This window comes from Peromyscus eremicus, chromosome 8a (genome assembly GCF_949786415.1).
Source record: "Peromyscus eremicus chromosome 8a, PerEre_H2_v1, whole genome shotgun sequence".
NCBI lineage: Eukaryota > Metazoa > Chordata > Mammalia > Rodentia > Cricetidae > Peromyscus > Peromyscus eremicus.
The window spans coordinates 77,450,478-77,463,951 of record NC_081423.1 but is presented as its reverse complement, the minus strand read 5'-3'; the positions used below and the strand labels follow the sequence as shown (position 1 = coordinate 77,463,951).

The 13,474-nt window shown below is 54.5% G+C and overlaps 1 protein-coding gene across 1 annotated transcript; it reads left to right on the top strand.

The window, feature by feature from the left end:
- The first annotated feature begins 884 nt into the window (after window positions 1-884).
- On the top strand, window positions 885-9,078 carry Xylt2 (xylosyltransferase 2). The gene is made up of 11 exons (XM_059270713.1): window positions 885-983; window positions 1,182-1,674; window positions 1,886-2,061; window positions 2,334-2,536; window positions 3,173-3,253; window positions 3,442-3,658; window positions 3,745-3,921; window positions 4,159-4,421; window positions 4,695-4,890; window positions 5,470-5,803; window positions 7,516-9,078. The coding sequence occupies exons 1-11, from the start codon at window positions 885-887 to the stop codon at window positions 7,836-7,838; spliced, it is 2,562 nt and encodes an 853-aa protein (XP_059126696.1). The 3' UTR covers window positions 7,839-9,078.
- Window positions 9,079-13,474: the final 4,396 nt, after the last annotated feature.

The following is a 13,474-nucleotide window of genomic DNA, read 5'->3' as shown; positions in this document are numbered from 1 at the left end:
GGGACTGTGCTCAGAGAAGTTTGGTGGCAGGGCAGGCCAGAGCACTCCTAGAACACCCCTTGCCTCTGTCCCTTCTCATTCACAGGCATTAGCCAAATGTCCTTCATGTACCAGCTAGTCTTTCAGACCCTGGGAAGATGGTCTGACATGCTTCTCAGTCCACTGACTGCTAGAGGAACATCCGGGGTCTCAGAGCTCAGTGTACCCCAACTCTGGGGCAGATGAAATGGCTATCCACCTGGGGACTCGAGCCGATCTTAAAGGACAAGTGAGGAAGGGAAGTGGGGAGCAGAGAGGAGGGTGTGTTGAGCTGAACCAGGCCATTTGGGGTAGCAGGCAGCATGGAGGGCTTCTGAGTCCCCTTGAGAGAGCCTGTCACAAGTGCAGAGGTTGGCAGCCTCCAGCTGTGGGCCTACAGCTAGACCTCGGATTGATTGCCATGGTGGCCAAGAGCTCGCTGGCCACAGGCAGTCCTGATGCAGGAGGGCCCATTGAGCCTACCATAGCTCAGCTGCATTTGGGGGGCTCTGGAGCCTCCCGCCGCTTTCCGGGCTTGTCTGACAGACTTGCTTTGTGCCTTTGCTGGCTTCTGCTTGCATCCCCGTTATTCACAGAGTACCTTCAGCAACGCACCCTGCCTTAGCCTCCTGGGAGACCCATCCGATATTAGGGTCTCAGGCTTCATGACTACTCCTCCCCCGTGAACCACTCCCCTGTTGTAGCCTCAGTCTTCCCACATGAAGAGCTTCAGTGCAACCAATGCTTTGGATGCAGACAGAGGTTAATGTTGTCTTCCCAGCCAGCCCTTGTAAGAGGCATGAGTCTCAGTGGGCGGCACTCCTTGGTCCCCTGCAGGCTCTGTACACCCTTCTATTGGAGGAGGCATGGACGTGTACTTTAAAATCTGCTGGAGAGAAAGTGGCAAGAGCCCGAAGCAGGCAAAGGAAGTACAGTGCTATGTGATCTGCGATCTGGAGGGGCACGTGAGGTGCCATGGCCTGAGGTGAGAGCCTCAGCCACCTGGCCCTGGAGTGTCGCTGTTCGTGCAGAGTTACTGAGTGAGCAGGACTTTTCCTGTAAAAGGTGGCAGGGAGCTTCTAGAGTTCAGGGTAACCCTGGCCAAGATGGAACTTGAGGAAGAGGTGAGTGACTGCTAACTGTGATCTGTGTGTCTTTTACAGAAAGGACGGCAGAGGAAGCCGCGACCACTAGACCCCGGTGAGGGCTCTAAGGACACAGACAGCTCCGCAGGGCGTAGGGGCAGTGCTGGTAAAAGGCATGGACGCTGGCGGGGCCGTGCCGAGAGCCCAGGTGTGCCTGTGGCCAAGGTGGTGCGGGCGGTAACCAGCCGTCAAAGAGCCAGCCGACGGGTCCCGCCTGCCCCACCTCCGGAGGCACCAGGTCGCCAGAACCTGAGTGGAGCGGCAGCTGGGGAGGCACTAATGGGGGCCGCCGGCTTCCCACCACAAGGAGACACAGGGAGCGTGGAGGGTGCCCCCCAGCCCACGGACAACAGCTTCACTCCAAAGTGCGAGATTGTGGGCAAGGATGCACTGTCAGCCCTGGCCCGGGCCAGCACCAAGCAATGCCAACAGGAGATCGCCAACGTAGTGTGCCTGCACCAAGCTGGGAACCTCATGCCCAAGGCTGTGCCCCGGCACTGCCAGCTGGCTGGTGAGGGACTAGGGTAGTCTGGCCCTTCCCAGAAACAGACAGGAGTGGTGTGGCCCAGATCTTCATGCTCATTTCCCAGATGGCCCTCCTTGTCTAAAGTCTTGTTAAATGTACCAATTGGCAGAAAGGGAGCTGGGACCAGGGCTCCGAGTCTAGGCTTCTTCTATTGGGAGGCAAGCATCTCACTAATGTCTCTGTCTACTCCACTCAGGCAAGATGAGCCCTGGCATCCAATGGGAAGAGATTCGGGCTCAGCAGCCTGTTGGTGGCCCTCCAGTACGCATTGCCTACATGCTGGTGGTTCATGGTCGTGCCATCCGCCAGCTGAAGCGTCTTCTCAAGGCTGTCTACCACGAGCAGCACTTCTTTTATATCCATGTGGACAAGGTACTGTGGGCTGGGAAGACCCAGAGGAGCTGGTTAACAGAGCAGAGACTCTGAAGGCTGTAGACAGGTAGCCTAGGGAAGGCTGGCTCAGCTACCTAGAGGAAGGCAAGTTGAGGTCCAGACTGGTCAAGCGTAAGATGGCATGGCCTATGAGGAGCTAGAGTCCTGCCACTTGCTCTCTCCCTTCAGTGTCTCTTGTGCTCTGTCCCCAAATGGGTGGGGGCTACAACCTTGGTGCCAGCTCCATTTACTGAGCATCCCTTCTCCCTCAGCGTTCCAACTACCTGTACCGGGAGGTGGTGGAGCTGGCCCAGCACTATGATAATGTGCGGGTGACACCTTGGCGCATGGTCACCATCTGGGGCGGGGCCAGCCTTCTGAGGATGTACCTGCGGAGCATGAAGGACCTGCTGGAAATTCCTGGCTGGGCCTGGGACTTCTTCATCAACCTGAGTGCCACCGACTATCCAACCAGGTGTGAGGATGGGTGGGAATGGAGTCCCATCTGTGGCGTCAGGGTTGGAGGGTCCATTTTGTCTGCCATCTCATTCTGAAGTCTCCACAGCCCAGACATGGTCCCTTGACCCTAGTCGTGAATTGGGGTGTGAGGCTGGTAAAATGTGGTCTGACGATTGGGATTAATAAGAAATGGGAGTGCTGGAGAGATGGCTTAGAGGTTAAGAGCACCGACTGCTCTCCCAGAGGGTCCTGAGTTCAATTCCCAGCAACCACATGGTGGTTTATAACTATCTAGAATGAGTTCTGGTGCCCTCATCTGGCCGGCAAGGATACATACAGGCAGAACACTGTATACATAATAAATAAATAAATAAGTCTTAAATAAATAAATAAACAGATAAATCAATAAGAAATAGGGAGGAAGAGCCAGAGGCTTGGACCTGGAGTGCTGGGTCAGATTGCAGAGGTAGAGGAGGGATGGCATCTTGTTTGGGTCCCGCAGGTGTCATCACCCCAGAATATCAGACAAGGGTCAGGCACATAGCTCCTGTGAGAAGGGAAGGTCCAGGGGGTGAAGGTCATTCGTGCTAGAGGGCATCGGCTCTGGGACAGGGACTGAGCGCCTGCTGCACAAATTCCCTTCCCTCACCAGGACAAATGAGGAGCTGGTGGCATTCTTATCCAAGAACCGGGACAAGAATTTCCTCAAGTCACATGGGCGAGACAATTCCAGGTGAGACAGGTGGGGAAGGAGGCCCTGATGTCTTGCACAGTGCCTCCCACACAAGGGCACCTGAGGGCCCCAGCCCTGGATTGTAAAGCCCCTAAACAAGTCGTAAGTGAAGGCTGGTTGCCGGGTAGAAAGAAGGCCTGGGCTCCTTCCTGTGGGACCTTCAGTCATGGCCTTTCTACCTCCCTCAGGTTCATCAAGAAGCAAGGCCTGGACCGGCTTTTCCATGAGTGTGATTCTCACATGTGGCGCCTGGGTGAACGGCAGATCCCGGCAGGCATCGTGGTGGATGGTGGCTCCGACTGGTTCGTGCTGACGCGCAGCTTTGTGGAATACGTGGTGTATACAGATGATCCCCTGGTGGCGCAGCTTCGCCAGTTCTATACGTACACGTTGCTTCCAGCTGAGGTGGGTGACAGGTAGGCACAGAGGCCAAGGCGGGCACTGGTTGAACGGCCCGTGGTTCACCCTTCCCCCTCTCCTGCCATCTGCAGTCCTTCTTCCACACAGTGCTGGAGAACAGCCCGGCCTGCGAGAGCCTGGTAGACAACAACCTGCGCGTCACCAACTGGAACCGTAAGCTGGGCTGCAAGTGCCAGTACAAACACATCGTGGACTGGTGTGGCTGCTCCCCCAACGACTTCAAACCACAGGACTTCCTGCGGCTTCAGGTGCTCTCCCTTGGCCCCAGGAAGCCTGTGCCCCAGCTTTCCCCCGACGAGCTTTCTGGGTCAGCAGGGCAGGGTGGGTTTCCGCCTGCAGCAGCTAGCTCCTTGGATCTGGGCGGCAGCAGCAGCAGCCAGCAGCAGGTGGAAAAGTCAGAGACCGTACTAGAAAGTGCTGAGGGGGCAGCCCCTGTGTTCTGGGTACCACAGAACCCTTCATCTTCTTGGTCTCTTCCTCCCCAGCAAGTCTCCAGACCCACCTTCTTTGCCCGGAAGTTTGAGTCAACTGTGAACCAGGAAGTCCTGGAAATTTTGGACTTCCACCTGTATGGCAGCTACCCACCCAACACACCAGCCCTCAAGGCCTACTGGGAGAACACGTATGACGTGGCGGATGGCCCTAGTGGGCTCAGCGATGTCTTACTCACCGCTTACACAGCCTTTGCCCGGCTCAGCCTGCGTCATGCTGCCACTGCTGTACCCCCACTGGCCACTGCACTCTGCAGGTAAGTCCCCCCCCTTCTGACATATGGCAGGCCTTAGAGTATGGTGCCTTAAGGGAGGCACAAGTCAGGGACAGCCCTGCCCAAAGTGAGTCCGGGCAGGACAAAAAAAATGTTTTTAAGCAGGGTAAAGAAGAACCAGGACCATGTGGGGCATGAGATTTGGGGCCAAAGAAATACCTGGCTCTGGGGCTTCCCAGTACCTCTCCCTGGGACTCTAGGTGGTGTCAGGTGTGCTGATGGCATCTCCTTTTCTCCCTGCTGAAACCTTCCTAGGTTTGAGCCCAGGGGGTTGCCGTCCAGCGTGCACCTGTATTTCTATGACGACCATTTCCAGGGCTACCTGGTGACGCAGGCGGTGCAGCCCTCAGCCCAGGGGCCAGCAGAGACGCTTGAGATGTGGCTGATGCCCCAGGGGTCGCTGAAACTGTTGGGGCGCAGTGACCAGGCCAGCCGGCTCCAGAGTCTGGAGGTGGGACAGGTCCTCCCCCTTGCTTTCTCCTGACCCCCAGCAAGACGCAGGGAGTGGGAAGAGAGGGACAGACACCAAGGGAGGGGTAAGGACTCCATCAGACCTTTATGGGCTGGGCTCTCTGGGCTCTGCTTTCCCAATAACGGCAGCCTTGGTGATGCCACACACAGAGGTGCCTATACCACCCTCACAGGCATACACTAAGGGGTCCTCTCAGATGGCACAGGGATTAGGGACGGAACTCTCAGTCCTGATCTCCTCAAGTGCAAAGATTCCTGGGGCTTGGACAGTCCAGATGAGCTTTGGGTGTCTTTTCCTAGAGGTTCTGGCTTTGTGGGGGGATGGTCTGCCTTTATGGGCCCCACCATTGCAGAATGGTTCAGGTGGCAGCCTGGAATAAACCTCAGAGCTGGGAGAGATGCTTCAGTTCTAGACTCACCCCTTAAGTTTGAAGATAGGGAAACTGAGGCCCTGAAAGAGGTAGTGACTGACCTGAGGTTACACCATGAGAGGCGGCAAGAGATAAGATAGAGGAAGAACTTTTCCTCGGCTTCTGCCCAGCGGCCTCCCTCCCTACAGGTTGGCACTGAGTGGGACCCCAAAGAACGTCTCTTCCGTAACTTTGGGGGCCTGCTGGGACCACTGGATGAGCCTGTAGCCATGCAGCGCTGGGCCCGGGGCCCCAACCTCACAGCCACCGTGGTCTGGATTGACCCGACCTATGTTGTGGCCACATCATATGACATCACGGTAGATGCGGACACTGAAGTCACACAGTACAAGCCCCCACTGAGCCGACCGCTGCGGCCAGGAGCCTGGACTGTTCGATTGCTTCAGTTCTGGGAACCCCTGGGTGAGACCCGCTTCCTCGTGCTGCCATTGACCTTCAACCGCAAACTACCTCTCAGGAAAGGTAAGGATGTCGTGCTCCGGTGATGCCCAGATCCCAGATAGAACAGAATTGTCCAGGGTGCCACCCCACGGCTGAGTCAAAGGGGAGAAGGCAGGGCTTTGGTCTTCCATTCCTGCATTGTGGTGGTGGGGAAAGGGAGGCCTGAGAGTCAGGCAGACTGCAGTCGGAAATGTGGCTCTGCCCTTGTAACCGGGCCCTGAGCTCTGGGAATTACTCAACGTTTTCATTTGTTAAGTAAGGACGGCACAAGTATGGGAGACCCCTGGGTGACTGGGACAAAAGTCACTCTGTCTAGATTTAGTGAAAAAAAGAAAATGACTAGAAGAATGTGGGGCTTTCCTTCACAGTGCCCAGAAAATGCCTCAGGTCTCACTGGGGACCGAGGTGCTGTATTCTAAAGCATCTTGTCCCTCATCCTGTCCTGTCTCTGATGCTCCTCCATACATAATGCTCCCAGTGCAGCAGAGCCGGATTAGGGCCTTGAGACCCTCAGGTCCCACGTAGCTTGGGATAGCCAGATTCACATGGCCCCCTGGTGATTTGGCTGAGGCTAAGGGGACAGGCCAGGGGCAGCTGGAAGCTGAGCACACTCCTACAGGGGTTACCTCTGAAGGTGCTGGAATGGATGCTGGCTTAGAGTGGTGATAAGTGGTGTCGCATGGGTAGCTCTTTCCTTTCCCCAATGCACCCTGTCACAAGAAGGAAGAGCAGGAGTCACCCAAAGAGATAAGGACAAGGGGCTGGGGCAGAAACGGGGCAGGCAGACCACTTCCCCCCTGGATGAAGGGGACAGCAGGCTGAGCAGTCAGCCCTGCAGGCAGGCCTGGGACTAGACCTCAAAGGACAAAGGTGGACCGTGTTCTGAGCCAAGGTGAAGGTTGGCACATGTCTGCCTGGGAGGATAGAGTGGGGATGAAGAAGGTACAGAGGGCTGTGGGAAGGAGGCTGGCCAGGCAAGCCAGCCCAGTGTAAAGAACAGGCTGCCCAGGGGGCTGGGGGCTCCTGTGGTAGTCAAGAAGGCTGTGGATGCCACAGACCAGAGCTACCTTATTTCCTAAAGTGCCTTGTTCAACCTGAGTCTAAAGTTAGGGGGTTGGGGATTTAGCTCAGTAAGGCCCTGGCTTCTGACCTCAGCTTTAAAAAAATCCTAAAATTGGGAATTTAGGATTTTTTTAAACACTTTTTTTAAAAAAAATACTTTTTTATTTTGCGTATTTATTTACTGAGATACTGTCGTACAATGGAGCCCAGGCTACCTGGAACTCTGTATAGCCCACTCTGGCTTCGAACTCTTGCAACCTCCTGCCTTGGTCTCCTATTTATTAGAGTTGTAACTGTGAGTCACCAGGCTCAGCTACCACTTGGATTTTCTACAACTGGTGACCTTTTGTTTGTTTGTTTTTTGAGACAGGGTTTCACTGTGTAACAACCTTGGCTGTCCTGGAACTAGCTCTGTAGATGAGGCTGGCCTTGAACTCAGAGATCCACTTGCCTCTGCCTCCAGAGGGCTGGGAATAAAGGTGTGCACCACCACCGCCCAGCAGGGGGATTTTATAGGCACAGAAAATTCCTCAGCTTAGCCCTAGTCCACTCTGTACGAGGAGACCCCATGGTAAGGTTAGGATGGGAACTGCTGTGTTCAGCCCTGACTCCTATAGTCTGTTCTCCATGGGACTGAGGGGCAAGCTTAACTGTTTGTTTTGTACCCCCAGATGATGCCAGCTGGCTGCATGCGGGACCACCCCACAATGAATACATGGAGCAGAGTTTCCAGGGCCTAAGTGGCATCCTGAACTTGCCTCAGCCAGAGACCATGGAGGAGACTGCCCGGAGGCACACAGAGCTCACGGGTCCTGCACTTGAGGCCTGGACAGACGGGGAGCTGAGCAGTTTCTGGTCTGTGGCAGGATTGTGTGCCATAGGCCCTTCTGCTTGTCCCTCCCTGGAGCTCTGCAGACTGACCAGTTGGAGCTCTCTGTCTCCTGACCCTAAATCAGAGCTGGGGCCTGTCAAAGCTGATGGGCGACTCAGGTAGCAGGGCCCCAGCCAGCACAACCCGGAGGAGCCGGGGAATTGCACCTTACAGACAATGGAGAGACATCTCTCCCACAGACAAGAACCCGAGGCCCAGGCAGTGTGCCCATTTGAGCCATCAGGAACCTGCAGTGAGGGCAGGGATGGCGGGTGTAGTGCTCACTACGGCTAACGGCTCTGCAAGAGATCAGAGGTCCACGGGAACCATGAGGAGGCGCTTCCTCTGCCCCCTCCAGTTTGTACTTTTTTAAATTTCCAATGAGTGGCAGGGGGAGGAAGATGTGCAATAGGGCTCAGAGCAGGCCCAGGAAGTGGGCTGTGGCCATGGGGAGCACCACCGAGCCCATCTGCTCCCGCTCTGGAGAGGTTTTTGTCTGCCTCACCCTCCAGAGCCTCCGTCCCCAGCCTGGGCCTACGCTGCTCACAGCTGAGGCTGAGAGGCACAGGTGTCCCGCCAGGCTCCAAGGCCCGGAGAACAGGTGACCTGGGGCTACTGTGGAGCTGGGCTTTAGTGGGACAGCGGCTCCTCTGGTAGCCAGGGGACCCTAGGACAGGGGTGGGGCTGGCTCTCAGGCTTTCCAGCACACCTTGCCCTAGTAAATGCAGGACATGAGAGCCTACTGAGATCCGTGCAGTTTCCCAGGTGTGCCCTGGAAGACGGAGCCCCACTGGCAGCAGAGGAAGACTGTCGGGGCACTCAGAAGAACTTGAAGTTGCATTGTGCCTGAAGCTCAGTGTGAAGTCTGAAATATGCAACAGAGGAAATATATCTCTATCTCTCCAAGCTGAATGTCCTTGTTTGCATTCTGTTGCTATGATACAGACCATGACTAAAAGCACGGAGAGGGGCAGGATTTATTTCATCTTACAGCTTATAGGAAAGGGAAGCCAGGGCAGAAACTTGGAGGCAGGCACTAAACACAGGCCATGGGAAGAATGCTGCCTACTGTCTTGTTCCCAGTCTCATGATCAGCTACTGTTCTTATGCCTCCCAGGACCACTTGCCCGGGGCTGGTACTCCCCACAGTGGTGCCCCCCCCAACAATCATCAATGGAGGCATTTTCTCAGTTGAGGTACCTTCTTTCCAGATGCTCCTAGCATGTGTCAAGTTGACAGACTAGCCAGCATACTGAGGCTCCACATTTCCTCCTGTGTCTGAGGGAGCTGTGGCTGATCCCTGGGCTTTCTAGAAGTCTTAGCTGGCTATCAAAGTAGCCTTGAAATAGTGACAGTCCTTGAAGCAGGAACAGTTGAAAAATCCAGCCAGAAGCCGGATGGCTCTCCAGTGCAGCCTTCTTTCTGCCGGAAAATGGGCTCTAAGAGGCTTAGATTCCTCATTGCTACCCAGCAGGCCGGCATTAAGGGCATTTAGTTCTAAAATGCCCCACCAGGCACTCCACCCAACCATTGGGCCAGATTGCAGTAAATGTGGCGTAGGGGCCTTCAGCATCACTAAGGCCCATGTATCCCCCAAGGCTACATCTTTCTTGCTACCTACTCAAGCCCTGCCTTTGTAGCCTGCCCAGTAATAGAGGTGGTTGTGGTTATGGCCTACTGGATAGTTCTGTAGCTTGTCCCTTTACGGCCAGGGGCAGGGATTGAACCACTGCCTGAGTGAATGATGTCTACATTACTCACTTGCCTTGCCTTTCTCAATCTCTCCCTGATGCTTCTGTCGTCAGTAAGGGCTCAGTATTGGTCCTCCATGCCTTACATCATGTGGGAGTCAGAATGAAGGTGTCTGGACCCTGAAAATCACTTCATCAGTTGCCACACTGGGCAGAGCTCAGCTTTGCTTAGCTCGGGGAGTAAGTGGCCGGTTGCTGCCCAGGCTGCAGCCTTTTCCCCAAGAGAGGGCGCTCCTGACCATCTACAACAGTACCAGGGTGGGCTGTTCACAGTTTTGGAGGCTGGTACTTCCCATCTTCAGGCAGCAAGACAGAAAACAAACTGAGAGCTGAGAAATGATGAGCCCAAGGTCAAAGCTGATGGTACGACACTCGGTGAGGAGGCCCCCAGAGCCACTCTGTCACTGTTCTCACGGGGTGTGGCTGGCCAGTCAGGAAGTGCTGAGGGCAGGAGCACACAGAATGGTATTTTGGTCAGAGAAGATGGTTGCTGTCTCTGACTCCCACTTGAATATTTGACACTGTATTCTAGCTCTCCAGATGGGGAAGGTGGTTTTTTGTTTGTCTTATTACTTATTATCTTGGTTTTTCAAAACAGTTTTTCTGTGTAGCCCTGGCTGTCCTGGAACTCACTCTGTAGACCATGCTGGCCTCGATCTCAGATCAGCCTGCCTCTGCCTCCTGAGTGCTGGGATTAAAGGTGTGTGCCACCACCGCCGCCCAACATTTTGTTTCAATTTACCGATATCAACTCTTGGGTCAGAAACAAAAAAATTACCGACTGGATTCAGCAGATAAGGCACAGGCAGTCAGTCAAGCTGTCGCGGTGGATTGCACACTGGAGCCCAGCCAGGCCAGTTAACCAGCCTATAGCACAACAGTCCTCAGAGCATTGATTTTTTGGTTTTTCATGTGTATATGTACGTGTTGGGGGGTGTCGACCAGAGGACAGTGTCTGGTATCCCACTACTAGTTTCTGCCTTACCCTTCTGAGACAGGATCTTTTTTATTTTTCTGGGTTTTTTTTTGAGACAGGGTTTCTCTGTGTAATTTTGGGCCTGTCCTAGCTCACTCTGTAGACCAGGCTGGCCTCGAACTCACAGAGATCCACCAGGTGCTGGGATTAAAGGCATGCGCCACCACCGCCCAGTGAGACAGCTCTCTTACTGAACCTGGAGCTTGGGGTTTTTTCAGCTGGGCTGGCTTGCCCCCAAGCCTTGGAGATCTCTATCTCTGGCTCCCAGCACTGGGGTTACAGGCACACGAAGCCGCTCTTTGCTTTTGTGAATAGGTGCTGACCAAAGGGCCCCGTCTTCCCGCCTGACGGAAGCAACTGTTCCTTAGGGAAGGAGCCTTTGTGATCTGCTGAGCACTGCCTCCTCCAGCCCAGTTCCCCTCCAGCTCAGAGCAGCAGAAGAGTTTACAACATCCTGGCCAGGCCCCTCCCTCACCACTGGTAAATAAACTGCAGAGAACCCTCCGTGAAGACAAAGGTCTCTTCCTAGCTCCCCAGCTCTGGAAAGCCACAGCAGGTTTCTGTGGGCAGGAGGGGGCAACCCCAACACTGCCAGGTGTCTCCCTAGGGACAGGGCACCATATAGCAGCTATGTAGGAAGCAAAATAAATTGGAACTGCGGCTCTAGGCTCTGGACTTCCAACTCTGGGCACCAGACTCAGGATGGAGGGGTGAGAGCAGAAACTGCTGTTCAGCCTGACCCTCCAAAGACCATCAGAGCTGACAGAGAGGGACACAATGAGCTGGTAGCCAGAAAGGAGTGGACTCTCTTCCTCACCTGAGTGCTTCCCAGACATGCTGGGGGCCTGGACTTAGCAGAAGAAACAGGAATGACCAGATAGATAATGGAATAGTGTCAGGACTCTCCTCTCTTACAGGCTACCCTTGTATCCCAGGCTTGCCTTGGATGCTGAGACTTAGCTCCTCCCTACTCCTGCACCCAGAGGTTCCCCCAGGAAAATGCAGATGAAGATCCTTATATTACCTCCTCTAAGTGAAGTGCGTGCTAGCATCCTGCAGCCAGGCAAGGGGCCTGATGTGGCTAGAATACAACGGAGGGAAAGAAGCTTGGAGAGGCAGGAACATTATGCCCTGAGCCTTAGGCTCATTGGTTAGACAGAGCAAGGGAAGCTGGGTAACTGGTGCATGACTCCCTTGCTCCCTATGCTTTTCTTGATCATAATGGTGTCCCCAGAGAGAGCTTCTGTATGAGGCTGCCCAGGGACCCATCAGTAAATCCCGCGGCAGTCAGCCTATGTGCCCGACTGACAAAATGACCAGGACAGATTTCACCAGCAGACTGTGTCATGCTTGGGGCCCTGGACTATTTAGCCCTTCAAGTCTTGAGTGCCCTGGAGAACTCAGCTTTTCCCATATCACTCTTAGTGTCTGCTGAGTGCCCATTGGGCAGAACAAGGAAAAGGCTACGAAACCCCTAGGGCTTGAAAGCCCCGCTTGGCTTCTGTGCGCAGACCCCAGGCCAGGAAGGCCTAAAAGGGAAGCGTGACAGGGAAACAGTGTAAAGGATATGAACGTACACGGCGGAGGAGAGGGAGCTAAAACCTTTGTCCTCTAATTCTTTCAACGGCCACCAAGCTATTGGAGGCCTCCAGAACACTGCTTGTATTCCCACCCCAAGATGGCTAGCTTTCCCCTCAGCAAGCAGCTCCCCACCCTGCCCCTTCCCATCTCTTCAGGGGCCTGGAAAGGACAGCTTTGGATCTCGAGACAGGCCTAACTGGCCTCCCACCCCTACCCCACTAGCCCAGCGGACCTCAGTACCTGTGACTATACACAGGACACCAAAGTGACTCCCTATAGACCCCAGGCCACCTTTGCCAAGGATCTGCAGGATGTGGGGAGTTTAGGATCATTCTCTGAAAACACCAAGCAGCAAGTTCAAAGCAGAACTCCACAGTAGGAAGGTAACTGTGCACCCCATCTCTGGATGCCGTGTGCAGACGGGGTGTTTAGAAGTCACTGGACTTTGCATCCTCTGGGACTGCAGCCACTACCACCCATCTCCAGTGTCAAAGTGACACCTGCTGTGTTGGTCCTCCTACTAGAAGTCAGACCTCCGAACTTTGGGTCGGCCTGCCTGGGCCTTCACTGAGTACCCCCCAAACCAGACTCTGCTGCTGTTTCTAGTTTGAAATACATCAAGAACCAGAAGTTAAGGTGGGTTCACTGTGTTTGATGGGCTAGAAGAAGCTGTTTGCCACCTACCCTGGCTCACCACTGAAAGGATCCTTCTCTTCTAGGGCAGGAGGGACATGGCTGAGCCTACTGTCCCACAAGCTACCACGTAGCCATCTCTGGGGCTATCGCTGGCTCCCTCTCCCTGTGGCAGCAGGTGAACCACATGGCTAGCTGCTTCCTCTACTCCCCCACCTCCCGGGCCCAGCCCCTGGACCCTCAGGGGACCCAAGGAGGAAGCAGCAGTGACACTCTAGAATCTGAAGTTCTAAACACTTCGATCCTTTAACACAGTTCCTCTTGTTGTGGTGACCCCCCCCCCACAACATTATTTTTGTTGCTACTTCATAACTGTAATTTTGCTAGTGTTACGAATTGTAATGTAAATGTCTGCTAGGCAGGATTGTCTTAGGTGACCCCTGTGAAAGACTCATTCAATCTCCAAAGGGGTCAGGGCACTCCCAGGTTGAGAACCACTGCTTTAGAATGTAAGCCCTCCTCTCTTCCTCTAAGGGGTGGTGTCGATAAATCTCCTTAAAACCAGGTCCCTTCCTCAGTTCTTGCTCTGGAGGTCTCTTCTTTTCTTTTAGTGTACACGAGCAAGCATGGCTAGGAAACAGAGCAGTACGCAGCCCCATCTGGCCTTGTCCCCAGATGGCACAGATGCAGGACTCCAGCTAGCTTTATTGATGCTCCAGTCGGAGCTACCGAAGGGTTTCCAGCAGTCACAGCACAAAGGCTCCTGCAGAGTCACCATCCACAGGCCTGTTCTGTGGGGACCTTGCCCTCACCCTGAC

What these genes read in the sequence shown, in the direction of transcription:
- Xylt2 (XM_059270713.1), top strand. Translation starts at nt 885, where the DNA reads ATGGACGTGTACTTTAAAATCTGCTGGAGAGAAAGTGGCAAGAGCCCG. An exon ending in CATGGGCGAGACAATTCCAG is followed by an intron (nt 3,254 to 3,441) that starts GTGAGACAGGTG and finishes TACCTCCCTCAG; the next exon opens with GTTCATCAAGAAGCAAGGCC. An exon ending in AGGACTTCCTGCGGCTTCAG is followed by an intron (nt 3,922 to 4,158) that starts GTGCTCTCCCTT and finishes CTTCCTCCCCAG; the next exon opens with CAAGTCTCCAGACCCACCTT.